The sequence below is a fragment of the Montipora foliosa genome, chromosome 3, assembly GCF_036669935.1.
Source record: "Montipora foliosa isolate CH-2021 chromosome 3, ASM3666993v2, whole genome shotgun sequence".
Lineage (NCBI taxonomy): Eukaryota > Metazoa > Cnidaria > Anthozoa > Scleractinia > Acroporidae > Montipora > Montipora foliosa.
Window position 1 is genome coordinate 27345790 of NC_090871.1, and position 22013 is coordinate 27367802.

Sequence of the window (22013 nt, forward strand, 5' to 3'; positions counted from 1 at the left end):
GTTCAAGGAAATGAAGTTAGTAAGTTAGTAAGACAACTCCTGTATTATCTGTCCTTGGGAAAAAAAAAAAAGAACTGCCATGTTAAAGAATTGTTCGATTAAATATAAGAATTAGCAATATACTAGCCCCAAGCAAAAGTTGATTAATTTTATGTCTTATCTCCCGAAGCTACGTTAACTCAAAGGCTAATCTGAGAGCTGTATCAATGTATCAAAGGCCGGAGAGTAAGAGCTAACGAATGATGTCCTGAAATTTTACAAATGAACCTTCAATCCAACAAAATGCGACCTCAGTGTAACCTCCAGTAGTATTAAATCTTGCAGCCTCTTTTTCTCTATTAGTGTACTGATTGTACTGATCATGATAAGCTCGGTTGGAAATATCCTAATAATCGCCATCATAGTCTATAAGCGAAAAAAATTTAGATAGAGTGACCTTCTTTGTTGTCAACATGCCATTATCTCAGCACGTTTTCCCTCTTGTAAATATTCCTGTGGGTTTGGTAGATGATGCAACTGGAACGGTGATTTTCGCACGAGTTTTTAATTAAAATCTTGCCGTTTGTTGCGGATCCCATTAATTGAGAACACTTTAAGGCTCTGGAAAGCAGTAACTTTATTCAAATTGCAAAGTAAAAGACACCTTATTGGTACAGAACTTGAAACGTTGTGATTTATTGTTCCACTATTACGCCATTTTACCATATTTGGTCAAGAGAAAGCGCGCGAAGTATGGAAGGTCATACACTGAGTGTAGAGTCCCGGTTTGATCGGTTTAGAACAGAGCAAATACGGACGAAACGCGAGTTTTTTAATAAACCAAATAGCCCAATTTCGATATTTCAAAATTCAGTCCTAAACAAAAGGCATCAAAATCAAGTCTATGGGGATAAACTCATACAAATCCTTCTATTTATTCCCCAGAGCCTCGAGATGATGCCTTTTGTTTAGGACTGAATTTAATATATCGAAATTGGTCTATTGTTTTCAACACGATGCTAAGCCCGAGAATTCTTGGATTTCACATGACGTCACGGCCGCCATGTTGGTGTCTCCAAACAATGAAATGACGGCCATGTTGGTGTCCCGATCCAATCCTCCGGGAATTGAAAGCTATTATTATGCTAATTTCGTTGAAAAACATGGCTGTTGATCACGTGAGTGAAACCCAAGAATATCGCTTGTTATCGCATGTCAATCGTCAATCCAATCAAATAAAGGACATTTGAATGGTTTCGACTGTGCTGTTTTCGTCACTCGCACGTGCCTTATCATACAATCGATACGATTCTCCGTAAGTGAAGGAAGAAGCCAAAATACTAGAAAATGGCGTAATAGTGAAATAATAAATCCCTTATTAAATGGGTTAACATATAATGCGTGCGGGCATTTTGCTCGTTGCTCGCTCGAAAAATATCCGCGTGTATTATATGTTAAACCATTCAATAATTACCATATTTGGTCAAGAGAAAGCGCAAAATATGAGACGGTAGTACACTGTGTCGGTTTGACCGGTTTAGAACAGCGAAATTACGGACGGAACGGCAGTTTTTCAATGAAAGAAATTGTTTTCAACGCGATACAAAGCCTGAGAATTTACCGTGCCATCGCTTGTCTCTCGTCATTTCGTTTATATCATAAAGGACATTTGGTTTCTGTGCTATTTACATCGTTTGCAAGCGCCCTGAAGGACAGATGATGCATTTTTTAGAAACACTCTTACCAGATAAAATTGAATCAAAATAACACCTTTTTGTAGTGGAATAACTCGCAAAATATTCGCGCGTACTATATGTTGAACCATCGAATAAGATGTATGTATATCATATACACCTTAATTATTGAATGGTTTAACATATACGGATGACACTGTAAATAATAAATAATCTGAACAAATTAATGAAATAAAATAATGAAAATATGGCAAAATAAAACAAAAAGGCCGCCGTTTGAAGGCGAAACTTAAAAACACTGTTCTTGTCATTTCCCTCTGGCATCCTTTTTTCCGTGAAGTTCTCTGCGTCACATGTAAATCTTATTTTATTAAAGTATTATTTTAAAAAGTAAACCTCGAAATACAAATTTAAATGCTTGGTTCGACCAAAGTAATTGAATACAGCACAAGTGGAGTGCGACATCATACATACAAGTGTAATATCCCATTTCCGAGTTGCTGCATGCCTCAGTTTCAAAGCGAGTCCTGGTGCACAACCATTGAAATGGAAATGAGTTGCGTATTCTTATGCAAATCAAACTCATTTCCCTTACTATAGTTGAGCACCAAGACTCACTTCGAAACCGAGACAAACAGCAACTCGGAAATGGCCCACTATAATTATGCTAAAGTAAATAATGGCGAATTCCCTCAACCAATTAGAATTGAGATTGCGGGTAAAATGTGACAAGATAAATTTCTTTTCCTGTCAGTTAGCTACTGATATTTCCAAACAGATTCTGGTAAATCTTGAAGTGATCGTGTTTTTTGCCCTTTCCACCTCAGCCAAAGGAAACCAAGAACAACACAGATAATGGACTCCACATAATAACCATCAATCAGAGTCTCACAAACACCGCCAGCATCTGTGCAAGCCTAAAAATAGGAAACAATGTGTTAGTTTATTGTGTTCGAGGGAGGAGAATGCATACTAATCATGCTGTTTGCGAAATCAGTCAAGCGGATATCGGACGATGCCATCCGAGACGCAGTTCACGTTTTGGCCGCCATTTTGGGGCATCTTCATATATAACTGACGCACTTCACCTCGATCTCATGCGAATCCAAATGAATACGACTACTTTTGGGAAATAATAAGTGCATGCGTAATTGGGGACTTAAATTCATAATTGGCGATCCACAAAATTAATGGTGTATGATAGGTTCTAGTAGAAGTACTTTGCTCTGAGGAAATTTATCATACCGTTTAAGCCAGGGACACACTTAATACAAGTTGCACGTTACCTCTTTATCTTTGGGGGCCTAAGGCCAAGAGCTCATTTTTCCGAGTTTCAAGTTTCGTGAAGCGTATTTTGCTATTAGTTATTGTTGTTGGTTTTTTTTCCCGCTATTTCACAATCAACGCCCAGTAATGCACCAAGCCATACCCACGCAAACGCATTACAAGGGGCGTGGTACCTTGATGATGGTTTGTCAATCAACTGTGAACGCATCAAGAGTTATGTGATAATTTGAACAATTGAAAAGCGCCCCTAATAGCAATGTGTCATTGTTATGTTATGAATCGTCTACATCATTGTTTTAAACCCCCGTCATTTTTCTCGCGCCTTGAAATATCTTTCCCTGAAATTTCTTTTACGGGTTCCGTCCCTGCGTTGCTTTAGCTGTTGGACATCTTGGATTTGCAGTCATTGCTTGAATGAACTCGCATGTCATAGTGCATCTTCGTGTTAAAATATTCTTTGTACAAGTTTTGATCCTGTCCACTTAATATCAACCACCTTTGTATTTTCCCTGGAGCGTGCCGACATTGTTTAAGCGCTGCAAAAGTTACCTAAAGTTTGCAAAACAGAAAGTTAGTGGCCCCAAGACCGAGCTGTTGAATGACACGGATCGATTCTTCAATTTACGCCAAAAACTGCTTTGCAGAGCTACTTGTATTGTCACAGAACTTGTTCCCAACAAATGGATCCATATTTGCCACTACAACTCATCCTTTGGCTTCTTGAGATTAACACAAATATTACTCTCCGAAGCTGGACGATTTATAAGTCGTCGATGGAAAAACCGACAAACCTACATCTGCTACATCCCAAAACGGCTGCAGAGTAGACTAGGGGAAACCCCTTAGGTTGGTTGACTAAATCACAATACAAAACAAAACAATGCTAATCGTGCAGATTTCTTACTGCACCTCTCACAAACATGAGGATCGTTAAGTTTAACTCTTAACTCTTTTTCATTTTTCATTTCGGTTTCATTTTTAGCTGCCGAAAATCAGTGTTAGTAGCATGACAATGTAAAACACAATAGAGTGTTTTCACTCTCATGATCAGTGACCTTGTTTTTCTACCGAAACAAAAGAAAACCGTGACGTTTGCATAAAAATTGAGCTCAATACCCAGAGGATTACATGTAGTTGGTCAAACCAACATGGCCGCCGTGACGTCACGTGAAAACACTCCATACGGCCAAAAAATGCAGGACTGCATTATTATTGTGAGATCTACATGTAACTCTTACGAGAAACGTACCTTTGCGTTGATTTTGCCACTACAATTCCCCGTTATTGATGCACCAACACAGGTTGTCCATGTGAGTCCATCAACCATCCACAAGGCAAGTGTTTGACACCAGTTACCACCAAAATTGGCTGCCGTGTTGAGAAGAGTTAAATATGTTCCACCTACACGAGGATCACTGATGCGAGAATGAAACGCCATGACGGACACAAACATACAGTACAAGGACACCTGTTCACGGGAGAGAGCACAAAAAATTTAATATCAAATCGGTTCAATGAAGCCTTTGGTGAGGGCAGGTCTATGCTGACTTACACCAGGCTCGCAATCAGGGCCTGGGCCCGGTTGTTCGAAAGCCGATTAAGTTAATCCAGGATTAGCGTAAAGTTTCGTTTCATGTTTTCAACTTTTTGGTGAAAGTTTCTTTTGTTTATTTTTGTTTTTCAAGATTGACTTCTTCTACTGCAAAGTTTGTTAACAAGCCGATTAAGGCTAATCCCAGATTAATAATTAACCATTTCTCTACTTCCAAATGTTGTTCAACGCTGATATTCGGCAAAATTCTACATTACAGGAAGTCAATCTTGAAAAACAAAAATAAACAAAAGAAACTTTCACCCAAAAGTTGAACAAACGAAACCAAAGTTTACGCTAATCCTTGATTAAGGTAATCGGCTTTCAAACAACCGGGCCCCGGGTGTTAAACTTCAGAGAATGAACTAAATGTATACAGTTGAAGTCCGGGTTAAAGATGAAAGGGAGAAGTGATCCTCGCACGTATCTGTAAGCGACAAGTTAGCAATTGTCTGTTACAGACACCTGAAAAAATTCGGGTGGATTCAACGCGATTGGAACCGATGATATCTATGATGCCGGCGTACTTGTTACGCTCTACTAACAGAGCTACATGTAATGAAGCCCGTCAGTTGTCAGAGCTGGTCACTTTGCTGGGCTAACATGTTCCCTGATTTTTTCAAGAGTCTATTAAGAGGCAATTGCTTAAATTCTCCAGAGAAGTACGAGGATCCCTTTTCTCTTTGAAATGTTAGAGAGGACGGTACTAGCCTTGCGTCTAAGCTCAGAACAGTACGAGTCTTCATCTGTGACATAGGGAGCTTTAGCATCTCAATTGTAAACGGCAAATGTATGGCTGAACTTTCCATTTTGTCAAAAATCGCTTTTAGCTCATTTGCTTCCAGTTATTAAGGTTCAAAGGGCTTGGTACATTTGTAGCAAATGAGACACAGAACTGTGTGCATGCATATGTACAAGTATAATACTGTGACAACAGTCATTATGTATATGCAAGAGTTCAGTAAAGCTACCGTATGAGATTCTTGTTTTGTTATGGATGGGTAAGGGTTTCAGCAGTCTTTTTGTCCAAGTTTCATCAACAGGTATTCAGCTACAGGTACTGTACCAAGTGTCACTGTGAGTGTCTCTGGACCCTTGTTTAAACACCACGAGGACTTCATAACCAACAGTGCAATGAAGTTGCAACTGCCTTCATCTTGATCGCCAGCTGCTTAATTTTACAAAACTATAGTGATGCTACACGAACACGACTTTTATTATGATGTATGAATTATATCACCTGATGAACTGCATACACCAGTAGTATTGTGGCATAGAAATAAATGGGATAAGCCTCCTGGCCTGGTCCACGCACAATGTTTGCCCACCATACACACAACATGAACACAATACCCATAAAGAGTCTGTATGGCATGGCCTTGATAAATACATCTAAGGGTCGGGGTCCTGGAGAAGGAAGATAGAATGTTGATGAAAAAATTAACCAACATACATAATACAAGTACATGTAAATTATTATGCTCATCCAAATGTGGCAAAATTATTAATAGTAAGGTTGCCAATTTCAATTGTCAATTACTTAACAATTATTCGCCGAAGGCGAAGTGATTATCGGTGAACATTCACCGAGACGAAGTTGAGGTGAATATTCGCACAATGCATTTCAACGCGAAATCTTCACTTACAGTGGCAAAACGACTTGTGGCAGCCATTTTGTCCGTCGAGGTGATTATCGGCTGATAATCCGAGATAGCGAGCCAATGAGAGTGCACGATTTTGTATAATCACCTGAGTATTTATACTAAATTCTATTATTGAATTAGCAAAGGATATCATGTTCCAATTGTGTTCTAACCGTGTCAGTTGTGGTGCCATATGATTTCAGAGTTCAGATTCCATCTTGTTCTGGGACAAATAACCTCAATCTCATGTGATAGTACAGCTTTCCCAAGGGAAGTCAAATCCTGTTGGATGAGGTTAATACCTGGATGGGTGACCATCCCTCAAAGGAGTCATAATATTGTTGTTTTCAATCAAATTAGCAACAAGAATGATATTAAACAGTCAAAATCTGTGCTTGTAGTGTGATACCTTCGTTACTTAAAATAAATAGTACATGTACATGTAGTAGAAAAGGGTACAAAATGATTCTCCCCAAAATAACTTATACAACTTGCAAATGCCTCGTCGACGACAAAATAGGAATTGGATTCACCTCACTAAAAACTTGATTACTGCTAGTTTTACACATCTAGTTTTTTTCATTCATACCAAGTTCCCCAATATTTACATCAAAACAATTCCCCTTAGCAATGCAACTACTGTACATGTACGTGTACATGTATGCATGCATCCAGCCAACTTTTTCATTTTTGCCAAAAAAATATCATGTCAAGTTTACGTGCACATTTTTATAAATCTGACAGCATGGTAATGAGTGCTTCAAATAGGAAGAGGGAGTCTGAGAACCAGCCACAAAATTAAGAACATGGCATCTTTCTTCTTCAATAGTTTTGTCTAATTTGCATGACATGGCTGTGTGTGGCCCTGAATTCAGTGCTCCAGAAGAAAAGATGTAGATTGTACCTGCAGTGTATCTGCTGATGTAAACTGGAAGTAGAATCTGAATTGGAACCATTGGAATGGCAAGGAGAGCAAGGTTTTCTTTGGGAACACCTGCCTCAATCATTTTGAGGCCGGTTACTGAGTCAGCAGCTGAGAAGCCAATCTAATGGTGAAAGAAATATAACAATGTGAGATCATTCACTTTATTATACATTGTAGTCACCATCTGTCTTCTCATTGGCTAAAAACCAACAGTTAATTCTGGGAAACAGCGCAACCTAATCTGTACCTACAGATTAGTGAATAATCTGTAGGTAGCATGCGCAATGCATGATTTCCAAGAGCAATGTGTTTGAAAATAAACTGTGATCGCTGTGATAATACGTTTGTCGTTATTTTCTTCAAAACAATGTATAATAAAACAATTATTAGATTCGGTTTTTGTGATATTCCGCCGAATAATTGTGATATCCGGAATAAATCAAGGTCTTGGTTAGGTCTTGCTCAGCAGAAGGCTGAGGCTGATAGCACTAACCAAGACCTTGATTATTCCGGCTATCACAAAAACCTCATCCAATAATTGTTTAAAATCTGGCCACATACGTTACACTGTACATGATACCTTGAAAGATCAAGCATATAAACCAGATCAATACAGTGTACATACTGTAACTTTTTAAGGGCCCCATGAAATATTTAATTTTGGTCAATTTTGTGCAACACTAAGCCTCTTGAAAGAAAGTCATCTGTGAGGAAGATACAGTATTTCTTGCATGAGAGCGTAAATTACACACTGTAGTAAAATGTCACTGATTTTCACGACATACATATATGTGAAACTATTTCTAAAGAGAGTGTTTCCATCACGAACAACTTTGTGATTCTGCATGTACAGTATGTAGTATAAATTTGTACAATCATGCCTTCGCACCTTTAAATGGTAACCAACTGGCAAATTAATTGAAGGGGATGTAAAAATGTCATCTCCTCCAAAACACACCCCATGACTACTGCCTTTATAATCTTAAAACTCAATTCTGAATGTTAGTTACAATGTACATGTACATGAACATACAGTGTGTGCATACCAGTACTTAGGAACAAGACCAGTGGGTGAGAAACAATCCAAAAATTAGACCAGGTAAAAGCTAATGTTCATCAGTCCTTGTTTAAAAACTTACAGTATAAATGTATACATCATTCAATAATTTACGCCTACCTTAATAGTGAGAAGAACGAAAATAAATTTTAAAATACTGGGACGGCGCATAATTTTTACCAATGTTTTATAGCCATCCACAATTCCTTCCACTGCTTCCTCTCCATGAAGTTCTTTTTCTGACTTTTCACTCTTAAACAATCCAACTAATGTTGTGCAAACTAGGAATACAATTCCCCAAAAGTAAAAGAATCCAGAAAACGTTACAACTCCTGTTGACTGAGGTTCAGTTCTAAGATACTTGTTACTTAGGTCAGCAGATGTTAAAGCCAAGAACACAACATTTCCCATGAAATATCCCGCTGTCTGACCTACACTGTTGCAAGTGGATGCATAACCAACATTCTTGCGAGATAACATAGTGAGGGCCCAGCCATCCACAGCAATGTCTTGAGTTGCAGCAAGGAAGTTGAGGCAGAAGAAGATAGCAGTTAAGGACAAAATGCTTGGGCCCTCCTCAGTTTTTTCACCCATTAATTCTTCAATATGCTGCAAAAAATAAATATATAAAATAAAAAACAGTAACATGCACTCAAGTGAAGTTATGATCCTGGCAGTTCTGAATGCAATTTCAGCAGTTGGGTAGAGAATCCTGAAAAATTCAGGACATCAACAGGGTTTGAACTCGTGACCTTGCGATGCCGGTGTGACGCTCTCCCCAACTGAGCTATGAAGCCACTGATGTTAGGAGCTGGTCATTTGTGGGTTCAAATGTTCCTGAGATGAATGAATCAATGAACAAAATGATATATGAAATGAATCATATATTGAACTGTGGATATTAAATCGACCGAAGCTATGATCCTTGCAGTTATCAACGCACCACCATAACTGTGAGGATCATAGCTTCCCTTGTTTTTATATCTGCCATTCAATAAATGATTCAGCTTAAAAAAATATCATTTCATTCATTGATTCACTCATTACAGGAACATTTGAACTTACAAATGACCAGCTCCCAACAGCAGTGGCTTGACATACAATACATGTAGCTCAGTTTGTTCAAGTGTTGCACCGGCATTGCGAGGTCATGGGTTCAAACCCTGTTGAAGTCCTAAATTTTTCAGGCTTCTCTACGCAATTGCTGAAATTGCATTCATAACTGTGAGGATCATAGCATCCTGAATTCGGAATTGAAACTGGATATTTACCACGATATTGTAACATTAAAAAAAACCCACTGAAATACAGGAAGTCGGCTAGAAATCCTCCGAAGAAAGTGTAGGATACCTGCAGCCCCTCTTATTCACATTTGTTCATTTTGATCATATTTAACAATTATTCGCCGAAGGCGAAGTGATTATCGGTGAACATTAACCGAGACGAAGTCGAGGTGAATATTCACCGATAATCACTGAGCCTGAGGCGAATAATTGTTTTAGTATAAATACACAGGTGATTATTTCAAAAAAGAGAAAAAAAAAACATTTCAACCCGAAATCATCTTCACTTACAGTGGCAAAACGACTACTGGCAGCCATTTTGTCCATCGAGGTGATTATCGGCTGCTAATCCGAGATAGCGAGCCAATGAGAGTGCACGATTTTGTATAATCACCTGTGTATTTATACCAATCTGGCTACTGTATATTGAGTCTTAATGCATAATAGAGGAGGGATAATAAGTGTTGACCTTGCCAGGAAGTATAAAGCACAGAGTGAAAATAGTAGTGCCATCTATTGCTATTAAGATGTAAACGAGGGCTACATTTGTACGTTGCTCGAAGATTGGTTACCGCTAATAAGCTTTAAATATTCAGCAACTCACACAAGAGCTTAACTCAGGCTGTCAAAAGAAAGTGCCAGTGTTTGGAAAATTAGAGAAACAAATAAAGACTGTTTGTAAACAAATGTCTTCTCTATGGAATGGTTGTGCAGAAACATTGGAGATAATAGGGACAACATTTTACATTACAAAATCCAAATGCTGTCAAATTCTATAATGATCTGCGTAAATACAGTACAGCTCAAAAGTAAGTTACCACCCTCGTGCACCACGCAACTCGCGTTGCGCGCTACAGGAATCGCGTTATGCGCTACGCAAATCACATCTCGCGCTACAGGAATTGCGTGGCGCACGATGGTAAAAAATCTGTAAGTGCAGTGGCTTGACACCCGCGCACGATTTTAATTGACCTTTTGTTTAGTACCGGTATTTAAACTGATTTGCAGCACCCACGAAAAGCGACGCTAGGTGATAACTTACTTTTGAGCACTACTGTAGCTGGAAATAGTGACTCCCATGTGTATCAGCTGATTCAATACTGATATACAGCTTATGCAGAAATGAAATTCATTCAACGATTGGCTCAATTCATTCCGGTGTCTGACATTTGCAGACTGCAGACTGGCTACAAATAGCACTGATAAACATCATTTAAGTCTAAGTACCCATTTCAAATAGCGCTGATAAACATTATTTAAGTCTAAGAACCCGTTTTAAAATGGTTAGCTATCAATAATTGAGATTTAGCGTTAGTCTGCAGTCTGCAAATGTCAGACACCGATTCATCCTGGCTCCTGTTGGTGAAGGTACAGTACCGCTCAAAAGTAAGTTACCAGTCTCGTCTCGTTTCTCGCGAGACGAGTGTTTCATCTCTAAAGACGAGAGTTTCGCCTCGAGAGACGAGACACTCGTCTCTAGAGACGAGACTCCCGTCTCGAGAGAATCACTGAAGCCGCATGATTGGCATAAATTTTTATAGAAGTCTGATGGTTACACGAACGTTTGCGAATTCAAACGACAAAACGATGCTCATGGCGAGCGTGAAACTTAACATGAATCAAAATTACAATACTGTTATAACTGAGAAATATATCATGCCAGTTGGCTACATTTCAGTGCGGTGGCATTGTAAACAGATCTCTGTGAAATTCTCGAGGAACTTTGCTTTCCGAAACTCCGTATGAAATTGAACGAATTTGGATGGTTTGTGCCGAATTACAGCTGTTTTGCCCGCAGTTCGTTACTCCCACATTTAAGTCGATCCGCCAACACGTTTTAATGTAAATAACTGCAAGCAAGTAGAAAGTACATAATTATACGTTTCCAGCGTTTATAGACCAGGGCATACATCTGATACATGTTTACACTGGTCTTTACAGTGTGCTGTTTTTGCTTGAGCGCCAGGTTTAAAAATTGCTTCAAATGTGAATGAGTTATCACAGATTTCATGGCCAGGAACTGGAGAGTTTTTACCGTAAGACAAAACCGTTACTCAACTCTGACTTGACTTGTTCTCTCGACCGAGTGAATACCAGCCAAAGCTTGTGATTATCGATATTTATCGATGATTTTAGCTAAACGGATTAACAATTATCAAGTAGTAGTTCGCGATGATCGATTTCTATCGATTTGTAACTTCCCGGTTGTTGACACTCACCTGAGATAACACAAGCATGAAAATCCCAATCAAGTATTGAACTGGCACAAGCCAAGTTTTCCTTCGTCCAAAGCTAGAAAAATACGCAGTGTCGACGATAGGAGCCCATAAAAGCTTTGTACTAAACGGCCAAAACACAAAGCTGAAGGTAGCTTGGTCTTTGTAAGCTATTTTCCTTGTTTGTAGCAACATCGGCATGGCGCCGGCCAATCCGAGGGGAATGCCTTGTAAAACATACAGAAACACAAGAAGGGCTATCTTCCCTTTATCTCCTTTTAAATTTGGTTTTACGTTTTCTTCCATCAATTTGACTTCGTCCGCTCGTCCGTTTGCCATTCTTTTTTTCGTGGTCAAATCAACTATGAGTTGGTCTTTTTCTTGAGGATCATATCGAGCCAACTCTTCGTTTTTTCTCGCTGCCTCTGCGCCTCGCGATCTTGTGATCATTTCGTCAAATGTAACTTGTTACTTGGCAGAGTAACACTGCATGTTCAGAACCTCTAAAACTCTTTCAATACGGAAAACGATAAGCTTGCAATAAACACAGCCGGTGAAAGAGAAGAAACGTGGCGAATTTTCACAGGTGTGTGTATGATCAGTAAGCCTTACATGACAAATAAATCGCATAATAAAAACCTCCTCTGTAACAGGCGAACGCTGGCTCATAACAATTGAACTATCCAGGGGACGTAAACCCGCGTTAAATACACCTTATTCCAAAATGGCTGCCATTTTTAGTGATCGTTGTAAAGCGCAGACTGCGGACCAGGAGTAAATGCAGACTGAGGTTATAACGTAACTGTTGAAAAAGCCCAAACCCCTTAGAAATGCTAACCTTAGGCCTAATTAGGCCTAAAACAATTTTTAGGCTTAACTGTTAGCATTTCTAACGGGTTTGGACCTTTTCAACAGTTAAATTATAACCTCAGTCTGCATTTTAGCCCCGGTCTGCAGTCTGCAGTCTGCGTTTTACACTGACCGCCATTTTAAGTATTCTTTTGTTTTATTGCAAATTGGCCCTTTTGGCCTCGTTCAAAGTTAAAACTTTAAACGAGGTCAAAAGGGCCAATTTGCAAAAAAACAAAAGAATACTAAATTAGCGGCCATTTTGGAATAAGGGGTATTGTCCAGGTAAGTGCGAGGATAACTTCTCTCTTTTCTGCTTGTAAAAGGCGTGGAGTTTACAAATGAGGGGTGGTCCACAGGAGTAGTCCATGGACCGGGTCCACAGGGGTGGTCCATGTTTTGTGGCTCTTAACTACAGAAAGACAATAGTTGCTAAGGAAGACATTTAGGAAAGAGCCCTACAGAAATGTTGCATGGATGGTCCTTTGAAGTAACTTTTTCAATGGAAATCTGACATTACTTTAAATCAGAAGGCGCATGCGCAACTAGTCCCAGTCCTCTGCTGTGCGCTTTAGTGGAAAACATGTAAAAACTCTCGGGAAACAAAAGGAAGAGGCGATTTTTTTCACCGGGTGGGAACCGTCCTATGATTTTTCGTAAACTTAGGCATGGAATTTCTATTTCGGCAAAAAAAAAAAAAAACGGAATTGATATTTTGAAAAGTGTATCAAAAGAGGGCCTTATGACATCACAATTTTTTTGAAAAATAATTTGTTTAAAATACGGATTTTGTTTTAGAATGTTCTTATAATGTGGGATTAAACATTTGTGAAAAGCGTAGTTAATTCGCTGAGTTTTCAGCCATTTTCTGTTTCGGTCACGTGATTTACCAAATATGGTTGTGAGTCGAACCAGACAAAGGTCACACTTGGCACAAAAAAGGATAACTGAAGAGTTTAAGGGACTCGAGAATGACTATTTGAGGGGGTCTATAGCAACGTTTTGATTTTGATAGCCCATGATTAGGAGCGAACAACTTCCCTACTAAGGACCTGTTTATATGGTCTCGGTTACCCGAGGGAGCCCTCCTTCCCGAGAAAACTTTATTCATTATCTATATGAGAATTGCGTAACTGGGACAAAGTTGACCCCATGCATACATGTTTCAAATAGCTATTATGGGATGCCTAGGGGAAAAATACATATTAATTTGCCCCCTGAGCATCCCATAATGTCTTTCGAAACAATAGAAATCAAAATGGCCGCCGTATCTGCAAAAATGTCTTATAGACCATTTTGCAGATACGGCGGCCATTTTGATTTCAGAAAATACGTAATATCATTTGCTTTTCTTTCTTTCTAGTTCGTTTTTATTAAATATAGTTGCACTTTCACATACAGAAAATGGACTGACAATCTTAACGTAGCAGTAATGTGTAGTTTAAATAAAAGGCTGTTTTTGGAAACGAGAGTTTTCGTTGACTGCGGGGAGAATTTTGGCGGGAAAAACCTTTTCTTCGAAAGCAAACGCTGGCAACATGAGTAAGCCCCCAAATTGTTGCGTGCGCATTCAAGATTTTGCTATCTCGCCTGCCAGGGTTACCCTACCTGCCGAGGCGAGACAACTCGGCTCCCCGAGTTGTCTCGCCTTCTCGAGTTGTCTCGCCCTCCTCATGTAAACGGTTGATAGAATTTTTTAAACAAATGAGAGGGAAAATATCTTGCACAGGGTAATTCAGGGGGAGGGTTATCTCGGGTACCCGAGACTATAGAAACAAGGCCTAAGCCTATGTCATAGAATTTTTACAGATCAATCTATTTTTAGCCTCTTTTTTCCTAAAAAAAAAAACCAAAGACAGTTCGACGGTTCGTCGACAATATAACGTCAAGTTAGTTTCTTGTGATTGGTCATCGGGCTCCTGCGGGTGTCTAATTCCAGGGAAATGAAAAATCGCGGTCTGTGAATTATAGGGGTGTTAGGCTACTGATTTAAGAAATTGTCTTGTTGACACCTATACCATCTATTTGGTGGCTCCAAAGGGATTCGTCTTTGACCCGCACTTCAGATATATATTCCTTTTTATTCATTGAGTCTTTCACGGGAAAAAAATGAGCCCAACAAATTGATCTGCTATTCATAGCTACTGCGCCGGTATCGCAGAAGTCTTGGGTTCGAATCCCATTGAAGCCAACAACCTCGTTGCAAGGGTCTCTCTTGTAACCGGTTACAAGAGAGACCATGGTAACGAGGGTGTGGAGCCACCTGAATTCTTCAGGTGTCTCTAAGGGATAAGTATGGGTAATCAAATGGTGACGGGTGAAATTAGGGAATAATTTTACGCCCGTTTTGTCCAAAATCAAGTATTGATTTTGGACAAAACGCAAGTGAAATTATTCCCTAATTTCATGAGTATACCATTTGATTAGCTTATATAAGTGCGAGGATTACTTCTCTCCTTCGTGTAAAGAATTTTCGGCTTGTAACGCGTGGTCCCTCCCCATGGGTAGTCCATGGACCGGGTCCTTGAAGTGGTCCATAGACCGGAACCAAAGGGGTGGTCCATGGACCTGAGGTCCATGTTTTGTATACGTCCCTATCCAGTAATTAGATTAGTAGTTGACAGAGTCGAGCTTAACCAGTTGAGGTGAATCTCCACCTTTCTACTTTTCCGAACTTATCACTGCATGGATTGCGTTTCAGCGAACATTGTAAATTTTATATTTGTCACCCTTTTTTTTCCAAAAATGAAAATGTTCCAACGTAGCTACGCAATTTGATTTTTAATTAAATAATGCAAACCTTTATTGAAAGTAACAAGATTAAGTTATAGTTTGTAATTTTACATTTCAAAAATAAACGGTTTACAAATATCCCTGGTGGTGCTAACACCGTTCGAGGTTCGTTTCGCTTTGCATTATTTTATACCACACTCACACAATCGTACAACACGGGACACATACAAAAAAGACACACACAAACACAAGTGTGATGGACAAGTTGGGCATGGACTAAGTGAATAAAGAAATTTAAAAGATCGAGCTAAGAAAAGCAATTCGTTGCTTAAATTCATCAAAGTCGGTCTGTTTCTTGTCAAGTTTTTGACAACTGTTTATAAATTATATTTTGTAAATAACAAACAATAATTTAACTTTTTAAAGAACACCTCTTAGGGCGCTACATTGTAGGTGGTCATTGCTTTGACATCAATTTGGGTCGGTCTTCTTTTCAGTGAGGGCTTCTGGGTCTTCGCCTTAGCTAATGGTTGGGTCTTCGTCCGTTCACACCACTAGGTCTACCTTTTAGTCGCCTGGTACAAAGAAATCCTCTGAGGTCTTAACTTAGGCTGCGTCCACACTTGGTGCCCGAGCACGGTGCCCGAGTGCAATTCATGATCAGCACTAACATGAACACACCATTTTTTCATGCCCACGCCTAGAGAAGGATGTAAATGGGGTAATTAACCGTCAACCGTCAAATACATTGTCGAGAAGAATATGGTTACGAGGTTGGGAACTTGTTGGAATAATACGATTACCCTATGATAGGAAATTAACGCGAATTTCAAAAATTCTAGTTAATTTAAGTCTTGTTAATTTATGTTAACGTTAATTTCAGCGCTGCTAATTAAGAAGCGCTCTCAGTTCCGCGATCTTATCCGATGAGCGTGACGAATTTTTATAATATTTAAATCGATATTCACCACCAAAATTGAAAGCTATGCTATTCGGAATGGGTGCTTAAGTTAAACACTGTTGATCAGCGCCACACGAAATACTTGAATACGGTGCATGGGAATATTACCTTGGTGACCTTCCAACCTATTTACATCCTGTAATTGTCACGAGATGTCCAATGTCCTCCTCACCTTTACAGCATTAACCTCTGATTCGTCTGCAACCAAGAAGTCGCACGAGGTACTGCCGCGTGCTTAATGCAAAATCATGTATTGTGCAAGGAACACAATACCACCACGCTTTCTTCAGTAAAAATCTAGCAATAGACGTCATAAAAATAGTTTTACTTGCACAAATCCCACGATACACCTCTTTTACCACCCAAAATGTCCACCCAAGATGTCCCAAGAGAAATCGAAAACAATGCCTATGCAGATTTATGGGGGTAAAAGGGGTGTATTATGGGATTTGTGCAAGTAGAGAATACCAAAAACTGATGGGCCGCATCACAACGCAGATCGACGCTTCTGGGTTACGGATTTCTCATTTTGCCATCCCCGTGATCTAGACCAACATCTTCAAGAGCCTTCAGACTCCCCGACTTTCCCTGCAATTCAGTTTGGACCTAGGGCTTTGCCACTTTTCATGCTCGTGCGCACGCTTTGCTGAGTGTCGGGCAAGTCAAGGGTTCTCGAAACTGGAAAGTTAATTGTTGTCTTCCAGGATCGCCATACAAATCCTGGGCAATGATACACTTCCCAGCAGTTTTTGATTTTCTCTTTCTCAAAAAGCATCTCATCATCCTTATTTTCCAGTCAGCTAGAGGCAGTCATTCGCGCCTATGCAATTGCTTCCCAAGGAGTTCTCTACGTTCTTCTCTACGTTCACGTTATTTAGAGGGTTCATTTCTTGGCAATTATCCTCAATTAAAGATGCTTCAAAGGCTTCGTGAGCCTCCATAATTTTTCTTTTGGCGTTATCGTCGCCGAAGCTTTTTATGGCCTTTGATAAAGGTCAGTATGGTGATGGTCACCATAATAATCGGCCGCATGATCAGTCGTGGGAAACCCCAATGCACTTATTCCTCCCCAAGGTCCATAAACCATTTAATTGAACTGTCCTGTTTTGTGTTGTGGTCGTTATCTGTACTGAAAATATGTACGTGAGGCAAGGCAAGGCAAGGCAAGGGAGTGGTTCTTTAAAGCGTGGCTCTTTACCGAGTCAGATAGATAATTTGCACGATTTGATTAAAAACTTTGGTACATGAGGACCATGGACAGATGTTTACAAGTACGCGCAAGCCTGGAAAGTAATGTGCGCGCGGAAATAGCCATAAGTGACGTCATAAACACCGGCGTTCCAAGACATCAAGAAAATGCAACATGCAAGCACGGGGCAGCCTAGATTCAATTTATCAAACTGAAAACATGAGCAAATTTAAGGTAGTGGTTTTGGGTGACCAAGGAGTAGGAAAGTCCGCCCTGGTGTGGAAATTCGTTTACAGTGGATTTGAGGACAAATACCAGCCGACGATTGGCATAGACTTTTTTACGAAGACCCTTTATCTGAGTAAGTGCTCATCCTTTTCATTCCGCATTCCCTTTTTGATCCTTTTCGTTTTTGTTTCGTTCATTAAGAAGTTGTAGAGCATAGGTCGTGAGGAGTTACCTTACGTCTATTCCACTCAAGTTATAGGCTAGAAATTAGAGGGTTAAAGCAAGGACAACGACACGTCAACGAAAACGTCACGTTAAGAATATAACTTAGTGCTATCATACGTATTCTGGCGATTATTCCACCTTGTTCAATTTGTACAATACCGGCGAACTATCCTGTACCTGATCGGGTAGGAAAGAAAATACATGTTTATCGTTGTATGCTCACGTTGTCGTCAAAACCTAAAATTTGGTGATTTCACGTTGTTATTTTGTGGGATACGACAAACAAATGCACTGTGCCGCACGTGTAGCACGAGTATTCTTCCTCTTTTTTATAGGTAATCACAAGATTTCGAGTGCAATTTGGAATAAGTAAGCACGAGTAATTTTTTTCTAAGACGACCAAAATTTACAAGTGCTTATTTATTCCAGATTGCACGAGAAAAATCACGCGATTACGTACATATTAATAATATACTTGAAAAACTTCGAGATGGTGAAGTGGAAGAAACGCACGGGTATCACGCAAGCAGGAAAAAATTGCGCCATCCACGGGGCGCGCTTGATTTGAAAACAACAGATTTGATTGGTTCTGACCAAACCTATTGTTTATTAGCCAATCATAATCCAGAATTTCGATGCGTAATTTGCCGCTGGTTGTTAACGTTTTGCACTGTGTAGGTTCTGTGTAGCTGCACTGTGTAACACTTGAACTGTACCCTCTCAGCCAATCAGGATCGAGTTTTTTTTTTTTTCATGTATATAATTAAACCAATAATATTATTGTGTTGTGTAGCGTTGTCGGTTCCGATTCAAAACGTCACCTCAAAATATAACTTATATAATAGGTTTTTGGCCATTATTCCATCTTGTTCACGTCGAACAATGTGGGTGAATTATCCTAATAAGTTGGTTTGACTTGGTACGAGCGGTTTCAGAGTAAAAATGTCTGGAAACGTTCCAATTTGGTGTTGTGCGTTAGACAAAACCTTACTAGGCCAGCGCAACATTTTTCATGATCATCGTGTTTTCGCCAAATTTCAGACGGCATTGGTGTTCGTCTACAGATTTGGGACACCGCTGGCCAAGAACGTTTCCGCTGTCTCATCCCGTCGTATTTGCGTGATTGCCACGTTATCTTGGTCTGTTTTGACGTGACAAACTGTTGTTCTCTGGACAATGTGCCGGACTGGATTGAATTAGGGCAACAAGAGAGACAAGGGCGCTTGAAGAAACCGTTGATCGTTCTTGTTGGAAACAAAGTGGATGACACAAGTAGGCGACAGGTAAAAGGACCACTTTCAATTTTCACCCAGTATTGTTATCATAAGAGCTCAGCCATTTTGGGTTTTATAATTCCTATTTCTTTGTCATACTTCATTTCGTTCCTTTTTTGTTTAGCTATTTTTGTATTATGATGACGGCATAAATGAGAGCAGGGTATGAAGTCATGAAATATAAATGGTACGCCCCCCCTCTCTCCCGCACACACACGGCAAATGCGCAACGAGTCACAGTTTTATTTATGCAGGAACGCGTTTTGTCTTTTTCATAACAAAGCTAGTGATAAAATACTTAACGTGTATTTGTTATCATAATGAAGCTAATGAAGCTTCTCTTTATTTAACTACTAGAAATAAGTTCATTTCGTGGTTTTTCGTGTTTCTTTTTAGATTTCATATGAGTGCGCCAATAGTGTAGCGGAACTCTTTAAAATCCCTTATGTGGAGACCAGTGCCATGTCTGGATTTAACGTGGAGTTGTTATTCAGGAAGATAGCCAAAGACTTATACGTGGAGGATTTGAACAGGCTTAGACAAAATGGAGAACCTGATATAATCAGCGAAGAAGACAAAGAAAATAGAGAAATAATAAGACTATCAAGACTGAACTCAAAGAAAATGATTCAAAGGACCGGCTATGCGTGCAGATGCAATTAAATATTCAGGAGTTTTAGGAGCTGTACGTTGTTGTGTATCATTGACTTGTGTTCGATTAACCCATTACAGTGTATTCTAACGAATCAGGGAAATCGAGTTTGTGTATTACCAATATCGACACATTCTCTGACTTTTTAACAAAAAAATATTTTTCTCTGTGAATAGAATGTTTAGTTAATAAAAGAGGGCTACCTTTAAATTAAATATCAATATTTTAGTCATCCTTTGGCTCCCGCTACTGATTTTGTAAGAACATTATTCAATGATATTAATTTTAAAAGTCTCGAGCTTACTTCTGTCACCTAGTGTGACAACTCATCCATGGAGCAAAACCCTTTGGATGAGGACACAGAAGTAAACAGATGTCTTGTTATTCGACTCCGGAATAATCACACGTGTAGACTAACTGAACGCCATCTTTTTAATACTTTCCACGTGTCCCTTGCTAGATAGCACTACATTTATGATAATATAACTTCCCCCCGTTTTAGTTAGCGAGAAAGAGTTTACAATAAACTGAAACCCACAATAGGGCTAACCTACGTGTTCACTGTCGTACTAAACCTAGGTAGGTTTTCTCTAAGGCTTAATAATTCGCTTAGGCTTGGTGTCAAAAATAGGTGTTGTAGGTGGAGCCTTCGCCATGTCACTTTGCATCGGTGCAAATGCACTGTTCTTTGAATTGTTTTCAACAGTCTCACAACTCGGTTCGACGCTTGGTTGCTTTGCATGGATGTAGCTGCTCTGGCATTGGTGTAAGATGGACACGGACTCTTCTTATTGTACTGTCAGGAGTTTCTATATTTGATACGAACGAGGGGTTAATGCAGCTTTCACTATCCTTCCCGAGCGCTGAAGGTCTTTCACAAATACGTCTGTTCCTCGCCCCAGAGGAGGCAAGAGTTTTACTTTGTGTCTTCTGTTGAAAACCCTTTCCTGTTTCAGCTTGCCCAAGACCTCGTTTGCTCGAAGGTTGTCAAAATAGAGCCATTTTGATCTAACTGTGTGTCAGTGAAACATAGGCACGCTGTTTCTGATTTGTCTTCAATATGTATCATGTGGCATTTCCCAGGGCTCTATACTTGGGCCATTATTGTTTATAATTTATGTAAACGATTTCCCAAAATGTCTGCAACATACAACACCTGGTATGTTTGCCGATGATGCGCATATAACTATGGCTCATGAAGATATATCCACAATCGAATGTTCCTTAAATAGTGATTTAATAGCTGCAGTACATGATTGGCTTCAGACAAACAAATTAGGTTGCAATACCTCCAAAACTAGTTCTCGGCAAAATTTGACGAAAGCTAAATTCATGAATTTAAAGATCGATGATTGGCCAATTGAACATAAAGTAACCTTCTACTAAGTTATTGGGGGTTCATATTAGAGAGATTAAGCATGACGTTTACCCCAAAAGGCAAACGTCGGAGTGAAATTAGGGTTTTGCCAAAGATGGAAGAACCCTGCTTGATATTAGCCCATTTCTGTCCTGTTAGCTCCATATAGCAAGCAACTTCTCAAAGGAACGAGACAAGTTAAAATGAGATAATTTTCACGCTTTTATGACAAGCAGGAGCCTGTCGTTTCCCGTTTGCCTTTGGCCGTAAACGTCATGCTTAATCTCTCTATTGATGAAATGCTAACCTGGGATGATCAGGTCAAACATATTTCATCTAAAGTCTCGAATGGCTTGCGAATGTTGTATTTAGCTAGAAAATTAACTGACAATCAAGAGACTCTTAAGTCAATTTACTATTCACTTGTACAACCTTATTTTGATTATTGTGATGTTGTATGGAGTGACTGCTCCAAAACACGTGCTGACAAATTACAAAAGTTACAAAATAGAGCAGCACGGATTATTACTAGGGCTGATTACTCTATTCGATCATCAGCAGTGCTAAATTCTCTAGAGCGGTCTAACTTAGAAGAAAGAGAGAAAAGGCACTTGTTAATTACGATGTTTAAAGTATTCAATAACAATTGTCCAACGTATCTCCAGGAGTATTTTCATAGAACCTCAGAAGTTCACAATTATAATTTGTGGGGTTCAAACTATGACTTCCAATTACCGCTACCTAAAACGAATTTTCTAAAACGTTCTTTCCCTTATCGAGGTGCAAATGCTTGGAACCAAATGTCAAATCAAATACGTGACATAAGGGATCTTGCAAGCTTTAAACGTGCGATATCCTAGGACACATTTT

The 22013-nt window shown here is 39.4% G+C and overlaps 2 protein-coding genes across 2 annotated transcripts; one reads left to right on the forward strand and one right to left on the reverse strand.

Moving 5' to 3' along the window:
- Window positions 1-599: 599 nt before the first annotated feature.
- Window positions 600-12271, reverse strand: LOC137997214 (acetyl-coenzyme A transporter 1-like). The gene is made up of 6 exons (XM_068843087.1): window positions 11679-12271; window positions 8297-8785; window positions 7099-7240; window positions 5792-5958; window positions 4210-4428; window positions 600-2590 (listed from the first exon to the last, which is right to left on the reverse strand). Exons 1-6 carry the CDS (start codon window positions 12123-12125, stop codon window positions 2432-2434), a joined length of 1623 nt encoding a protein of 540 aa, XP_068699188.1. The 5' UTR covers window positions 12126-12271; the 3' UTR covers window positions 600-2431.
- LOC137997215 (ras-related protein Rab-6-like) lies at window positions 8055-19871 on the forward strand. The gene is made up of 4 exons (XM_068843088.1): window positions 8055-8074; window positions 17638-17768; window positions 18902-19143; window positions 19531-19871. Exons 1-4 carry the CDS (start codon window positions 8055-8057, stop codon window positions 19795-19797), a joined length of 660 nt encoding a protein of 219 aa, XP_068699189.1. The 3' UTR covers window positions 19798-19871.
- Window positions 19872-22013: the final 2142 nt, after the last annotated feature.